This window comes from Notolabrus celidotus, chromosome 10 (assembly GCF_009762535.1).
Source record: "Notolabrus celidotus isolate fNotCel1 chromosome 10, fNotCel1.pri, whole genome shotgun sequence".
In the NCBI taxonomy this organism is placed as follows: domain Eukaryota; kingdom Metazoa; phylum Chordata; class Actinopteri; order Labriformes; family Labridae; genus Notolabrus; species Notolabrus celidotus.
In genome coordinates, this window is record NC_048281.1 from 13137719 (window position 1) to 13153744 (window position 16026).

Sequence of the window (16026 nt, forward strand, 5' to 3'; positions counted from 1 at the left end):
CTCAACTATCTCCTTCTTCTTTGTTTTTCCAACTTCACAATGCATTCCCCCTCTTTTACTGTAAAACCTCCTCTCTCCCCCCCCTACCTTTACAGGTCTCCTTTCTATCTGTATGAAACAGATTCAGTGCGGCGTGTGAGCTCTCTTTACCTTTCTCGCTGCAAATGTAAACTCATCCATCAGCACTGATTTGCCACAAGTGTTTACCTCTGTTTTTCCTCCACTGTCACCCTTGCCTCTCTCTGACACATCACTTTTAACCTCTGTCTCACCCTATTCCCGACTCTCCCCCAATTCCTCCAATTAAAATGATGAAGCACTTCTTGAAATTGTGTGCGAGAGGACAGTTTGTGCATTAAAAAAACAGCCGGCCTGACCACAAATGCTGCATTTTGCGTAAGTTCTCCTCTAATAACCGCAGCCATTATCCTGTGTAAACCCTATAAACATCCTTTATGGGGCATTAAGGTCTTTTGTTGGAAAAACAAAACCTCCCATACAGAGAGGCTCCCTGGAGATGGCTGCAGGCTCGGGGCCATTGTTTTGGGCTGATTTAGCAGGGAGTGCAGCACGGTCAGGATAAGGTAGCGCTGGCTGCTCGCGAGGAGATACTACTCTGTGGTTATTATGTTTTATTATGCCGGTCACAGCTGGCTCCGCATGCTGTTCCGGTCCTTAGAGACACGGAGGTGCAGAAAGGGATGAACTGGTGGAGGGGCGCCTTCCAGCTGCTATTTTGATGAAGAAAAACCGTATTGATTTATGAAAGCATTGTGGGTACGGCTGGGATGACATGGCAAAAAGAATAATAAGGACAACTTTTAAAATACTGAAGAACCTTGATGTGATATGAGAGAACAACTCAACATAGGAGAGGATTCTCTTCAACAACACGACATGTATCAGAGAAGCCTGGAGCAATTTCTTCAATATATAATACTTGTACGATATTATAGAACCCCACGTGACTCAACAACTGGGACTTAACCAAAGCCAGTTTTTGCTGAAAATGTGAATCAGAGCATAATACACACACTGGTACTTTATGGGAATTCCCTATGGTTTTTCCATTATGGGAGAATGTTCTGGATCTTACAGGACACTGGTTAAGAATGTCAACTGACCAAAGTTATGCACATACACTTGTTGTGCCACAATTAGGTTAAAACTCATTTAGAGCAGGGGTTCCCCAAGTGGGGGTTGCAAGACACTAATGGGGGGGGGTCCCGAAATGTCTTCCAGAATGTTTTTTTTCTTTTAAGTAATCTCAAATTGCATATTTTACCCTTTATTGTAAATATATAGACAACAATAAAAGTTCAATTTGAAATAAAACCTTGCAAATAAAAAAAGATTCATTAGTTTTCTGCCTTCCTTTGTTGCCTGATGACTCCTGAGGTTAGGATTATCTAACAGTTAGCATCAGTTGCAGGAGGGTCATTCACACAGCACAGGAAACACAGTGACATGTGCATGTAGGTAGGCTAATTTTCTGCAGACCGGCAAAATGAAGTATGAAGCAACATTTAATCACTCAAAGGGACAGTCGGAGTCGCGAGTCTTCTGCAACTATATTTATTGGGTTGCGGGCTGAGGGGTTTGGAAACCCCTGATTTAGAGTAGTAACAACTGCCCTAATAACATAAGATAAGATAAGATAGTCCTTTATTCGTCCCACATACGGGGAAATTTAAGATTGTACAATGTACCTGGTTCATTCTTAGATTTTGAAAATGACCTCAAACCTTAACACAGAAGTAAGGAAATGACGATAATACTTGCGTATGTGTGAGAAGGATGTAACCTGTTACCAGCATCATTAAGAATTATAATCTAGACGGATTAAATATTGTTGCCTAAGGTTTGGTTGGCTCTTTTGGATCCTTAAGATGCATCAGCATTGATTCCAGTCTTTTTCATAACGATCAAAAAACTCCTTACAGTAGCTTTAATTAGATTTTTTCAGCCTTGTGCCTTTATTGTCAGGACAGCTGAAGAGAGAGGGGACATTTTTAGTAGAAGAGAGTGGTGGAGACCTGAACTAAAAGTTCAACACAGAGAGTCACATCTATGACTAGTGGGTCAAGAAATGTAGCCTCTGTATCTGAGGCGCTGGCTCTACTGATTGAGCTGGCTTGACTAGCGTGGATATGACCATTTTAAATATGTAACCCAGTAATAAGACTATATACCTTTAGATCATGATACTGTTAACACTAAATAAATAGGTTTTTGGTTTTCTGAGGGGAGCCGGCCAAGCTAACACAGGTGTTCATCATCTTTTTGTGTGACTTTGGTTTCACTCATCTCTTTCCTCTTTCAGAGAGTAAACCTTCTTTAAAACAACCCTTTTTTTGTGTGTGTAAACACTTGTGAATACTTCAGGTGCAATCCAGACACAGCCTGTTGACACTATCACTGCTGTCTGACCTTTCCGGAGTATAAAGAGTATAAATGTCTATAGCTTGTCATCATTGACGTTATTTTATGGCTATCCCGTATTGAGATCGTTTTATTGCTCCGTCCTAGTCGTGAGCAGGGTTTCCTTTAAGGTTTGTCCAACATTTAAATTGATCAGCTGTCAACCTGCCGCACCCTCCTGCCCTGCTTAACCCAGTCAAAGTGGTCTGCCCCCCCCAGAACACGTAAATTCAGCCTGGGGAACCACTTAGTGGACCCCTGAGAGCTGGGCGCCTTTCTCTCCTTCTTTTCTCTCTCCACGCTTTAATTTCATGGCTGTTAGCTCAGCCTCCTTGAGTCTTCTGCTCTCCATTATCCTGCTATAGTGTCCCCCCCCTTAGCTAAAGCCAAGGAAATGGGCAGGACCATAATGCTGCATTACCAATCCTTAGCAGTCCACTCAAACAGAAAATATATTAGGAATAATAAGAGTGGCATTATACATTCCCCTCTTACTCCCAGTTAACAATAGAAGCTTTGCTACTATCTCTTAAAGGCCACCTTGGAGAAAGAGAAAGATGGAGAGGGCCTGGAGAGGAGCACAGCATGACATCCCATCCTGCCTACATGAAGATAAAGCTGTTATTATGAAAAGCTCATCACTCTTGGTGTAATTGACAACTAAGAACGGAACAAATAAGCCAGTGGCTTCGAGGAGAGATGATTACTCACTGAGCGGCTGGACTGTGATCTGGACGTTCCTGGACCTCTTGCTGCGGTCGATGAAGTCTCCTGTGGGCGTCTTCTCCCGCTCTGTCACTCGGCAGATGTACTTCCCGGCGTCCTCGGGGCGGAGGTGCTGCAGCTTGAGCAGGTGCACGTTGGGGCTCTCTTTGCGCACAGTCATGTGACCGGCCGCCTCCCGGGCTATGTACTCTGGGCCCAGGACAGGCACGGCACTTGGGCCCACCACGGCCACCGGTGAGCTGCTGAAGACCCACGACACCGAGAAGAAGCGCTCTGGGACATTCTGGGCCTCGATGGTGCAGCGAAGCTCCAGCGGCTCACCGGCCGTGAAGGACCGTCGCTCCGTGCTCACCTGGATGCTGAAATCTCGATCTGAGAGAGGTAAGGCAAGGAGAAAAACAAAGGGAACCGTCAAGGTTAAAGGAATATATGAGAACAAAATGCTCTGTGATATGAAAGCTACAAAGGAAATCTTTTGAATGCTGCACATTATTGAGGCTTAGTAACATGAGAATTTTATCTAACAGTAAATGTACAAAACCCTTGAATGCAGCAGCAGGTTTTAAATAAAGCAGCAGATTTTAGTAGTGTGGGTGTGGAAGCAATCTTTTGAAGAAGATTCGTAACATTTTCAAACAACGTGTTCCTGATGTCTAAAACGAGACTGATGTCTAAATAAGGGCGGCAGTTGAAATGCCAAACACGCTGCGTTTTCGTAATATCCACAGTCTGGGGTGCTGAACCTGCACACTGAAAGAAAGAGAGGGACATGACGGAGAAGGGGAGGAGGTAGAGGTGGAATTTGAGGTGGTCAAGAATGGATAGGGGCTTTTAAAAAAGTATCAGTAAAAGAGGAAAATTAGGGAACAGAGGACAGGAACCAGAGAAGCTCGAGGTCATGCAGGGCTCTGCTCCTGTAAAACACTGATCTTTCAGAGCGCTCTGCTCTCTCTACCCCCTTGGTTTCACCTCTGCAATAAAAAACACATCTAATTAACATTCTCTTCAGCAGTCTGAAACACAGTCAGCTCTCTCCTCCTCCTCCTCCTCCTCCTCCTCCTCTTGCACAGTCGAAGACAGAGCAGATAGAGCAAACAGTGCTAGTATTCGCTCTCCAATTCGGCCACATCACCCATGCTGTCTGCGCATGTGCCGTGCCGTGTTTGTGTGTGCCTTTAAGTCTTTATGTCTGTGTGTTCAGTTTTTATTTGCTGTATTAATTTCCAGATGACGGGCGCAGTATGTATCAGAGACGGCTGCTTTGCCTCTCAGTAAGGTGGTCGCCTGGAGCTGTAATTACAGAGACTTTAAACAGACTTCCTGAGAGACACACTCATGTGGAAAAGTTCAAAGGCAGATGTTGGTATAGAGCTTGTTGTACTGAGGGAACGTTACAGTGCGAGGGAGTGAGATATTGTTAACACATATACAAACATATGAAACACTCAAACAATATTATATATTGATATGTGAACAAGAATGCAATGTGTTTTATCCAGAGACAAACAGATACCAAATAACAGTGTGGTGTTTCAGAATGGGAAACTCATGCTGAGGACAAAATTTGAAAATAATAGTCTTATGCCAATAATAAATATTTTCAGATTCCTGAATTTTAAGAATTTTAATGCTCTTCTCCTTTTCTATATCGCTCTAAACTGAATATCTCTTGAAATGCACGTCATATCAATTCAACTGAAAGTAGTTCTGCCTGTTGACACTATGACAACATTTTTTGTTTTCGGTTCTGTTTCTGGCTGCTTTTGAGAGTCGTAAAATAATGACACTTGCTGGAAACAGGTGCGATAGCTGCCTGAGGAGATAACTAAGCCCCAATCACCTATAGGGAAAAGTGGAGTAAGAATTCTGTCCTGAAACCACAAAGTAACTTAAACCATAATCGGTAGTGTTATAGCAACAATGTTAAAAAGTAATGACATTTGTGTAATTTGTGTTTAAAGGTGTCCTCAGAGAAGGAGAAGATTGAGAACAAAAATGGCAACATATCCTTCAAAAGTCCCATTCATCTTGTCTGATGTTACCCTCAAAGGAAATTTTCAGTTTGATGCAATCTTTAAAAATGAAGCTGGCTGATATTTGAACTTAACTGTGAACTGAAATGTTCAGTTTAGTGTTAATGTGTCTTGCAAGGAGGCTGGTAAGTGTCGTGGAATTTTCATAGTCTTATATATATGTATGGAGGACTGTTTAAGACTGGTATCATTCCAGTCTAAGTGTCAGGTGCAGAGTAACATCCTTCCTATGTCAGCTGTGGCTACTGGGTGATAGGCGAGACAGGGTCACTGTAGTAATCAAGGTCTTTCTCTCTGCTCCTGTCTTTATTTTTATGTTTAGACTGACGTAGTGTCTTGAGACTAGAGCACAGCTCTTCTTCCCAATTGTTTTGTTTCCTATTGTCCAAATATGGGTATCTAGCTGTAGTGTCGTCTTTGGGGATAAAATAGCACGCCTGAGGAATTGTCTGGCAGAACTGACTTGGCATTGCACTGCATTCCCCTGCCTGTGTACTGTTATGTTATTTCTCCTTGATCAAGTTCTACATAAACTAATTCAACGTAAGCCGTCAGAGTCTCCTGAGTCCATGTAGTGTCTAGTTTATTGATGAATTCCACCAAAGTAAGAACCCATTGCCATTGAGGCACTGGAGGGACTGTCAGCCAATCACAGGAAGTATTTTTTTGCTATGTAAATCATTTAAATCGGTAAAATCAACACAATAAAATGCAATAATGTCTCTAGTTGGTAGCTGACTAATTAGCCAGATAATGTACAGTGAATAGGTGGTTATGCATATTAGAATCCATGTTCAAATATAAGAATTACTTGTAAATACATACTATAACTGCACATAAATGTTTAGGCACATGAGGAGAAGAGATGTAATAGGACAGAAAAGAGAAGATTTGAAGCTGCTCCACCTACATTAAAGCAGCAGGACATTGTATTATGACATTTGGATGTGATTCATAGTCAAGGGAGGCGGCAAAGCTAAAAATGCCGTGACCTGCTTTGACAAGATTTGGTCACAACTCAGCATGGGGTTCTGTTAGAACGGAGATTTGCAGAGAGAGTTTAGCCGAGAGGACGCACAGAGGCGGGATAAAAAAACAGCTTCGCAGTTCTTGCTTGTGTAAGTGTTTAAAGAAAAGAAGATAAAAGATTTTTTCGAGCAAGTATCAGAAAGAAGGAGGAGGAAGTGAACATGCAGTGTTGAGACGGGATTGTGGAAAATGAGATGATTGTGAGAACAACAGAGGAGGTGAGAGGGAAGAGAAATGTTAAAAAGTATAAGAGAAAGGTGCATTAAGATTCTGTCCACTGCTCCTCTCTGTGATGCTGAGGCTGCTGGTGATTAGCTTGTGACGGTGTCGCCTTGAGATCCACTCCATCTTTTATAATCGCAGCGTAATGGAGGAGCATCTCGTTCTCCTTTTTAAGTTATTCTCCCTTTCAAATATACTCCTGGACAGGCTGCATTCACAAGCTCAGCTGAAAGCTGTGCATTTTCTGCACTTATCATGCACTAGGAGAAATCAAATTGAATCCACACATGAACAAAAGTTGGCGCTCACACACACCCCGTTCAACACTCTGCTGTATTCTCTTTGTCACGCAACAACACCTCCATCCATTATATATTACAGAGAAGACAAGAGAGTGACGAAGGGTGCTAAGAGGGGAGCTCTTTGCTCCTTTTGTCTCCTTCCCGCTGTTGTAGGAACTCATCTGACAAGCCGGCTTTACATCTGACTTCTACTCCTTCTCATCCTCGGAGCGCTATCTGGGGCACCATCAAGCTGTATCGGTCCAGAGTGGATCTGAAGCTTAATGGAGAAATGCAAAATGATCCCACTTTGAAATGATTTACTGGCATGAGACGCTCGCCACTTCGTGCCGCCACAGTAATTGAGCTAATGTCAAAGCAGTTTATCACCCTTCTCCTTGGGTCTTTCTTGGACGCATACAAAGCGATTCTTTATGTAAGTAGAATACAGTGTGGAGAGTGTGATGGGGTTGGGACGGGTGGGAGGTTATACGCACTCACAAGGAGTCGTAAAGATGTCTTTGTTTCCATCAACTCCAAAGGATGACAGCTTATTAGATCATTATCCTGAGGCCTTCTCTCCCAACATGCTCTTTGTGTCTCCCTCATACTTCCATCATGCACCCCTTACAACTTCCTCGACCCAGTGTCACCCTCCCTCCCTTTCTCAATTGGTAACTCACTTCCTCCCTTCCATTAGACAATCCCCTCCTTCTGAGTTGGCAACCGCACTAAACCAGCACGACATCTCCCACTCATGCGCAAGAATGCTGTAATTGTTGGTGAGGAAGTAATTGAAAAACACATTTCTGGCTTTTGATCTCTGGGCTACTTGTTGCCTGGGAGATAGTACATGTGGAAGCCTCAAAGGTCTCCCCGTGTCAAACGCCCACGCTGTTTGGAGCTGCTTAAATTATCCTCAGATGTGCTTGTAATGATGCCCGTCACACAGGCGCACATACAAAAAAGCAGGGAGCCTGTGGAGGTTTAGTTAAGCCCTTTTTAGTGAGCTAATGAGCTTAGAGGGTGATACTGATCAGCAATCAGAGGGAGCCGGCCCACATGCTCGGGTGTGTGTCTGTCAGAAAGGACAAGGGGGACCTAAGAGTTTACAAGAATCCCTCCCCTCTTCCCCAGTTCTTGTGTACTCATAAACAAACATATGAACACATGTACATTACTAATCATTAACATAAAGAACGGCAACTGCAATGCTGGGTGCCTTTTAGAAACAGATCGATTTCCTTTTACGCTGACAATACTTTGATTTTTTTCTCCAAGACAAATAACCTTGGTAAAATGTCACCTCTTCACAAATGTTTAGCCACAATTAAGAAAAAGATGTCTGTATATTTTCCTCACAACAATTCCAAGATACATTTGATTGGACCTGAGAACTTCAGCACTGCGGTTGACTTTTAAAGAGATTTTCAAAGGCACAGACAAATTTCAGGGGCACGTTCGGTTATTCAGTTTACAGGGGAATGCTCAGACAGGAGGCTAGGGGTGGCATGGGGCCCTCTTGAAACCTAACTGGCCACCCCAAATTTCAAAACTATGATTGGCTATTTGCCATGTAAGAGGAGGGACTTATTTTTAACCCTCCTGTTATGTTGCGGGTCAAATTGGCCCTTTTTTAAAGTATATTTTAGGCAATACATGCCTTCAAAACCAGCTAAATGCAGCATAAAAATCTGGGTAGCATGTGTCGTGTTAGTCGTGTTAATTTATCAACATAACTTCATACAAATAAGAAAAAGAAACAAAATTTAAAATAAAATAAATAAAAATCTATGTCATGTAAAACTATTTTTACTATTTTAGTATTTATATTTGGGGTTTCCAATGTACATTTAAAAAATTATAACATTAATTTTAATGAAAAACAAGTGAGTTATCCTCATTGAACCATGATCTGTGAGAATTAAAGAACACCAATGGACCAAATCTGGATTTAAATGGTTAGAAATTGAGTTAAAAATTAGATTTAAAAAAATGTGTATTCTGATTTTTTGGGGTTTTGACCAAGCGGCAAACTCCGGTCTCAAACGATGAAGCCAATGCGGAAGTGCTATAAACTGCAGTACATCGAGAATCTGCTTGAGGCTGGCTGCAGAAACACCGGAAACCACATAGACATGAATGGGAAAAAGACGATCTTTGCAGCATTAATAAACATGTTTACCGCCTGGTTCAAAAAACGGCTTGGCCCTATGAAGCTAATCTCTCTAATGGCACACACTGTACGGGGGTGAATTTTTTTCTAATGTGACGGTTCAGAAGATATTAAGATTACGAGTTTTGCCCAAATAAGGACATGACTGACGTGACTCCCGGTCGGCAACACACAGCCATTGGCCAAGGGGCTCACACTACGTCACACTGCCTGGTAGAGTTCCGCATTACCAATATGGCTGCTGCCGTCGATTTGCTTCAAAACAGCTCTCAGGAACAGATGGGTGACATCACGGATACTACGTCCATATTTTATACAGTCTATGGTTCTGACACTTCAGGATAATTGAATATGCCCCGGGTCAAATTGACCCAGGAACATTATTGCTGTTCCAGAGAAACGAACATAACAGGAGGGTTAAAGGAATTGTTTGGGCTGTGTTGTAACAGGCTGCTGGTAGCTTTCTTTTCTAATGTTGAACACGCCCTTTAGCTAGTTCTTTGAATTATTACATTGGACAGAGGTCTACATCTCCTTGTAAAATTACACACATTTAATATTATTGCAGATCCTTAATCTTGTCTTATGCAAACTATGTCCTTCATTGACGTGGACACCGTCATCAACTGATAGGTCCACTCTTGCCAGCTCCAAACAGGAAGCTATGACTTATTTATTCATACTGATTCATTTCTCATTTTGTGTTTTTTATTAGTTTTCTTCTCTGTGTTTGTGAAGCATTTTTGGAGTTCTCATAAATATGCCAAAATGTTCATGTTCCAATATCTAATTTAATGATTTGCTGTTTTTGTCTGTTTCTATATCACAGTGTATCAAAATTATTTGAATTTTCTTCTTTACGTCTCTAGAACTGCACGCTAAAGCTGGCATGCCTTCCGTAAATGTAAGGAGATATACACACTGAATGACTCTGGTTTATAAGGCTCTTCTTGGCTTGGCTCCTACTTATTTATGCACTTTTCTCCAGAGAACTGGAAGCCGTTATGCCCTACGATCAAATGACATTTTGTATCTTTCTACTCCTCGTGTTCAAACTGAAACGGGAAAAAAAGCATTCAGTTTCTCTCCCCTCTGCTTGAAATGCCCTCCAATCTGAACTGAAACTGTCAGCATTTGTTTCATTGGAAGCTTTCCGCTCTATCTTAAGAAAATGACAACGGAAATCCTTTGAGCAGTGCCTGTGTTCTTAAATTTTTACTGTAAAATAACTTCTGCACTTTATTTTATCAAATTGCTTGTGTTTTATATTTTAATGTTTGTTGTTGTTGTTATCTGTCTGTTTTGTTTACTATGACGTATGTTGCTGCCTCTCTTGGCCAGGTCACCCTTGTGAAAGAGGTCTCCATCTCAATGGGTCTTTTATCTGGTTAAATAAAGGTTAAATTAAAAGAAATAAAATAAAAGATTACATGTTTGAAGTGAAGCTGCAACGATAATCATTGCAACAGTTATCAATCAATTCATTAAAAGAAAAATAATCAGCAAATATATTCTTATCAAGTATTCTTTTCTGGGATTTTTCAAACAAAAAACTCAAAATTGTTTGTCAAAACATGGACCAATGTGTAGGCCAGATTCATCTTTCTCTTCCTGACACTCACCTGTGGGCTGAATTCGCAACTGTGTCTTGTCACTCTGCTTGCGAGTCATTGCGAACCAGCTTGCATCCGTGTCCTGGATCCACTCAGCAGCCTGGCAGTACAGCAGGCCCTGATCCACAGGCTGCAGCTTGTGAATGGTCAGCCTATAGCTTGTAGCGCTGGTTTTGTCAAGCCTGAGGTCCCCTGCCGCCATCCTCTGTCGATATGGTCCACCTGAGCGTAGAACAAAGTCCCTCGACAAGGTGACCAGCTCCTGAGGCGGGGCGGTGGCGTCCTCCGGGGAGCGCAGGTACCAGCCCACCGACAAGTGTGTGTGCTGCAGTGTAGTTCGTGACACCTCGCAGGTCAGCTGAAGCGTGTCGCCCTCCACTTTGGAAAGAGTCTGGGCTGGAGCTGATACTGTCAACGAATCAGCAATGACTGCAGGGAAAAGAGAAGGAGACAGGAAATGAGTACTCCGAGGCAGGAAAGGTGAAGGCTGAAAGGTAAGAATTATTCATTATGAGGAGTGTTATCTTGTCCCTGAAATTTAACATTATCTCCCTCTATTTGTAGGACTGCCTGCACTAAAGCAGTCTCTTTTGTGAATTATGGAGGTGAAAATAAACAGGCGTTCTATCCTAAGCACTTCAAAATCTGATTTAGTCCCCAGTGTGAGAAAAGGCGCTAATGCAACCAAGCTTTTTTGTTCAGAGGTGACTGCCCTCTATTTCCTGCTTCATATATGACTTTCACATGTCACCGTGTGTTGATAGCACTCTCTCAATCTCATACGGCCTCCAGAGACCCCTCGAGCACTTCTTTCACAGCGATTACGTCCCATATTGTCTGCTCCAACAAACACAGCAGCTGCACAGTGGAAGCTCACAGCCACGCTGCCTCCAAGTAAACTTCTCAAAGGTTTTTTTTGGAAGTAAACAAACAAGCCAGTTAAAAGTGCTGTAATAAATTCATCGCTGACTTTCTTCCGACAAATAAGAGAGAACAGAAGAGGACGGACTTCAAGCCAGATGGTTGAGAACAGCAGAGATGAGAGAGAGGGACAGCCAAGTGCAAGGACGCAACTGAGACATCAAGATGTGATCGCTTCAGAAAAAAAAAAAAAAAGGCTGGAAACACTGCACACATAGACGGAAATAAATATGTATACCTTTTGAAAGGAGCTAAAGAAGTATTTTGGGATATGTAACAAGGCCCAGCTGTACCTGAGAGTTCAGAATAGACGAAGAAAGAGAGTGATACGAGTACAAAACTTCACGTGTCAATCAATTCTTGCAAGATTGGCCTCATCTCAACAAGAACTGTATCGTTACATAACATGCCCGACAATGTCACATTTACTTTGTCATTTAAAGTGCTACTCAATAGTAAAACCATGAATAAGAGTTTCTGTGTAGTGCTTGTACTTCACTGATAAACCCCAGAACTGTAGAATAACATCAGGCTTCATGTTCAAACCAAGCTTTGTATGACATTATCACTTTAGTCCATGATCCCCAACTCACTCTGACACGATTTTGCAAGTTAAAAAGCTTATGAAAGTGAATGAAGCTCTGTTTATTTGCATAAAGTGAGGGAAAGTAAGATCCAATCACAAGAGGTCCCTAAAGATGCATTTTGAGGTGAGTGGTCTGACCAGGGGCTGCACAGTGGTGCAGTAGGTAGCACTGCTGTCTCACAGCTAGAAGGTTCCTGGTTCAAGGCAGGTGCCTTTCTGTGTGGAGTTTGCATGGTCTCCCCGTGCATGTGTGGGTTCTCTCCGGGTACTCCGGCTTCCTCCCACAGTCCTGGGAGAGGCTCCAGCCCCCCGTGAACCCTAACTGGATAAGCGGCCAAGATAATGGATGGATGGATGGTCTGACCAGGTATGAAAAGCTGTTTCTGGAGTGAGCCACTTATGATTGGAAAGGCCAGTTCTTAGTGATGACGCGTATTAGATATTGGCGCAGACACTCATCAGTAACAGAGCCGCAAAAACACAGTCTGATTTGTCAACAGACTCAGCATATGATATCATGGGGTAGGGAAGTGGATGGTAAACAGTTTTCAAGTTTTGAGTTCAGCGCCAGTTCAGAAACCTTCAGAGAGGTCTTGAACATTCTGCTTTGCAGTCAAAAAGTATGCTGTGATGTTATTGAAGTTTTTGCAGACAACAAAGGGGGTTAATAATTCAAATTATAAGGATGCGAATCTGGGGACGAACATGATGTGGGTTAGCTCATTATGGGGTCATTACACGTAAATAAGTAGTTCCAGCATCCAGAGTGTTAGCTTTGTTGTTGCATATGGTAGCTATTCTGTCTCTCTGTCTCCCTGTCATTAATGCAATGCATTACCTCACTGGTTAGGGCCGCAAGCATAGGGATGGCGCAACCACACACACAAACAGCCATTGTGTACAGCTGCATATGTGCCCATACATATTTATACAATGCTGGAAAAATGGAGAATATACAAAGCTGTCACTTTTTACAATGGACAGCAGTCAAGCATTTAAGCTAGGCTGGGATAAAATGAATTGAGCGAATAATGCATGGAGAAGCTTTATTGCATTGCCATGTGGTGCCTGAGAGCCCGTCTTAGAAGCCTGAAAATGGAAGTGCTTTGTTTGGGTTTATGCTAGTGGAGTGCTTTGTCAAGATGTTTGGCTATTCAGCCTCTTAAGGGATTGTCATTGTGAAGAGTACAAATCAGCATGTTTGAGGTCTGCTCGTCTCCTCAAGTCACCTGCTACAACTGAACGGAGATGCAAGAAGAAAAAAAAAACTTGATCATTTGATGGATCCGGGGACATACAAGTCCCAAGTGCGTGCACACACTGGGAACATGAGGCTCTGTGTGTGTGTTATGTGAAAACATGAGTAAAATGGAGAGATGGGGGATTGCAAGAACAAAGAAACAGACAGGACTAATGAAACAAACAGGGGGGAACAAAGGCAGGGAAATCAGAGAGAAAAGATAGAGGAGGCGGGGAGAAGAGGCTTGACATCTGGTTAGCAGAGTTTAACAAGACACTCAGAGAGGGAAACAATGATAAAACAGAAGTGGCAGCAAGAGAAAGTGAGTAATCAGGTGGGTCAAAAAACAGTGGCACGCTAATGACATACTGCATTCTGGAGATATATATACAGCGAGTCCAGGCAGGAATAAACAGTTTCCTGCCAGAGATTGAAGCAATCTTGGAAATACTGACGAGGTGTGAGTGAATATGCCCTGTGATCCACTTGCCCATTACTCTGAGTGCTTGATAAACAGCCTGGCAGCAAGGGAGGCAATTGGTAGTCATGGGCAGCAATAAAAGTATTCTGCTGATATATTTGTTTGTGGCTGTATTATAAAATGAGTAACATGGGAATCTGAGTAAGCGTGTACTGGTGTTTTATTCAGATGCTACATTTTTAACAGGCTTAGGCTCACTAATCTTTGATAGAAATAACACATTCTTCAATTTGATCATTATATCCTTATTAAAAGAAATTAAGATTTTAACCACATCGCCAAGGCTTCTGTCAAGGTCTTTATCTCTGTTGGTTTAGTGTTTAGTGCTGGTTTAGAAAAGAAAAGATTAAATTAAGGATCATTGATATTACACAAGCATCATAACAAGTCTGATTCTGCTCCTGCAGGACCTGGTGTTTCTCTCACTCCGACTCTCCAGTCAACAATGAGTGAAAGGAACACACTGTTACCACAACAACCCACCTACGCTACAACCTGCCGTCACCATAGCAACCCTCCCACATGATGCTCAGGGCCTCCTCGAACAGCCGGGAGTCACTGTGGCCGAATCTCCACACTCAAAGACTGAACGGACACGGAGACATGTTCCTCGGTTATTCCATGAGGGCTCAGATGTGGGCTTTATTACAGCACGTTATGTAATTTCAGTGAGTCTGCATTTCTTGAGATTTTCTTTTGGGACTCACCTGGAGTCCAAAGCAAACTTGGTGATGTGTATGAATGTGATAATTGAGTGATATGAGAGTGATAATTCAGCATCACGCAAAGTGTTAAATTATTTATATGCCAAAACATAACATCTCTGTTTTTCTGTTAAAGCTTGCGGTTAGCGATACACAACTTCTAGTCAAAACTTTATTTTCTGTGCATTGCATTGTATTCAGTCCAATGAGCAACTTGAGAAACAACAGTGTGTTTAAAACAAAAAGCAAAGAGAAGTTAGTCCCTGAAAGTCTGCCTGTAATGTCTGTAAAATAAATGCTGTCATCACCTGTTCATCTATGTCTGGTGAGTCACAGTTTCACTGTAAATGTTCAGCTACAAAGAGACTTTAAGGCTCCACTCTGGCTTACTTACAGCAGACTTTACTTGCCATTAACAGGGTTAGAAGAAATTAAAAAATCATGACCCAGATTTGTAAAAACACAGTTTTTAAATGCTTGTTTGTTGAATGGAGGTCTCATCAATCATTTCTGATGCATTCCAGGAAATCAAAACATTAACTGGCTTGCACGACAGAATATTAAGTGGACTGTAGCACATGTGTATTGTTTTTTATGTCTTCATTTAAGCGTTAGGAAAAGATTTGTTCTGACTCTTCATCGCTTCTAGAACATATCACATCTTTGTGTATGGCACATAAATAACTTTGCCTTTTTCTTTTTATATGATTGAACATCTTGTTTTCAAGTTCAATAATATGTCATTAGAGTTTGTCCATTAACCACTTCAAAATATATTTTAGTGGCCTCGTGGCCTAAAAATACGTACATTTAAGGCTCCTATCAGAAGTTTTAGCTGGTTATGACACGCACTGACGTTAACACTGATTTCTCTATATGACCTACAAAAGCAAACAAGACCACCAGTGAGAGGGTTTATTGTTTCTATACATAGAGTTGGCTGCACGGAGGAGATGAGATTCACTTCCAATACTTGTACGAGAACAGCTGGCTGAACGCCACATCAATCAACACTTCTGACTTCAATTCCTCTAGATGAACCAGATCCTTACACTTCAGACTCAGCCAATCTCAGCAAGGGTCGGGCTGAGGTTGTAAACACACCGAGATCCTCCGGTAGCCCCCACTGACCTCAATCTGGGAAGGATTAGGAGCAGCATGAGATGGCATTCTCTGGCACACACATAAACAAACACACTCACATACACACACTCTCACTTTCATCACTTGTGAGGACACTGTACAGACTAATTCTACCTAACCGTAACAGCTGTGTGCTAAATTACAACTGAACTGGTCTTAAATACAAATCCCAGACTTTTCTTGTAGTCAACAAATCCTACAAGAAATTTATCCAGCGATTAAGAGCAGCTAAAACTCAATGTAGTGTAGCTTCATACAAGCTCCAATGTTGTCTATAACTGTCAAAGCACATTAAAGAACAACAGAGGGTGATATGTTGTTTCAAGTGAAGTTTATCTCTACAAGCTTGTGACAATTACTTGTGACAAATCTGCGGCATGAATTTGTCGTTTGAGAAAACTTCAGACTCCAAGAAAATGTGATTCTTTGCTGCTGTTGTGAGCCAGATAG

The 16026-nt window shown here is 42.1% G+C and overlaps 1 protein-coding gene across 1 annotated transcript in view; it reads right to left on the reverse strand.

Moving 5' to 3' along the window:
• Positions 1-16026, reverse strand: part of LOC117820133 (immunoglobulin superfamily member 3-like) — a 90721-nt gene that overhangs the window by 26173 nt on the left and 48522 nt on the right. The window contains 2 exon segments of the mRNA XM_034693802.1: positions 3133-3519; positions 10511-10930. Of these exon segments, the coding sequence (XP_034549693.1) occupies positions 3133-3519; positions 10511-10930 (807 nt within the window).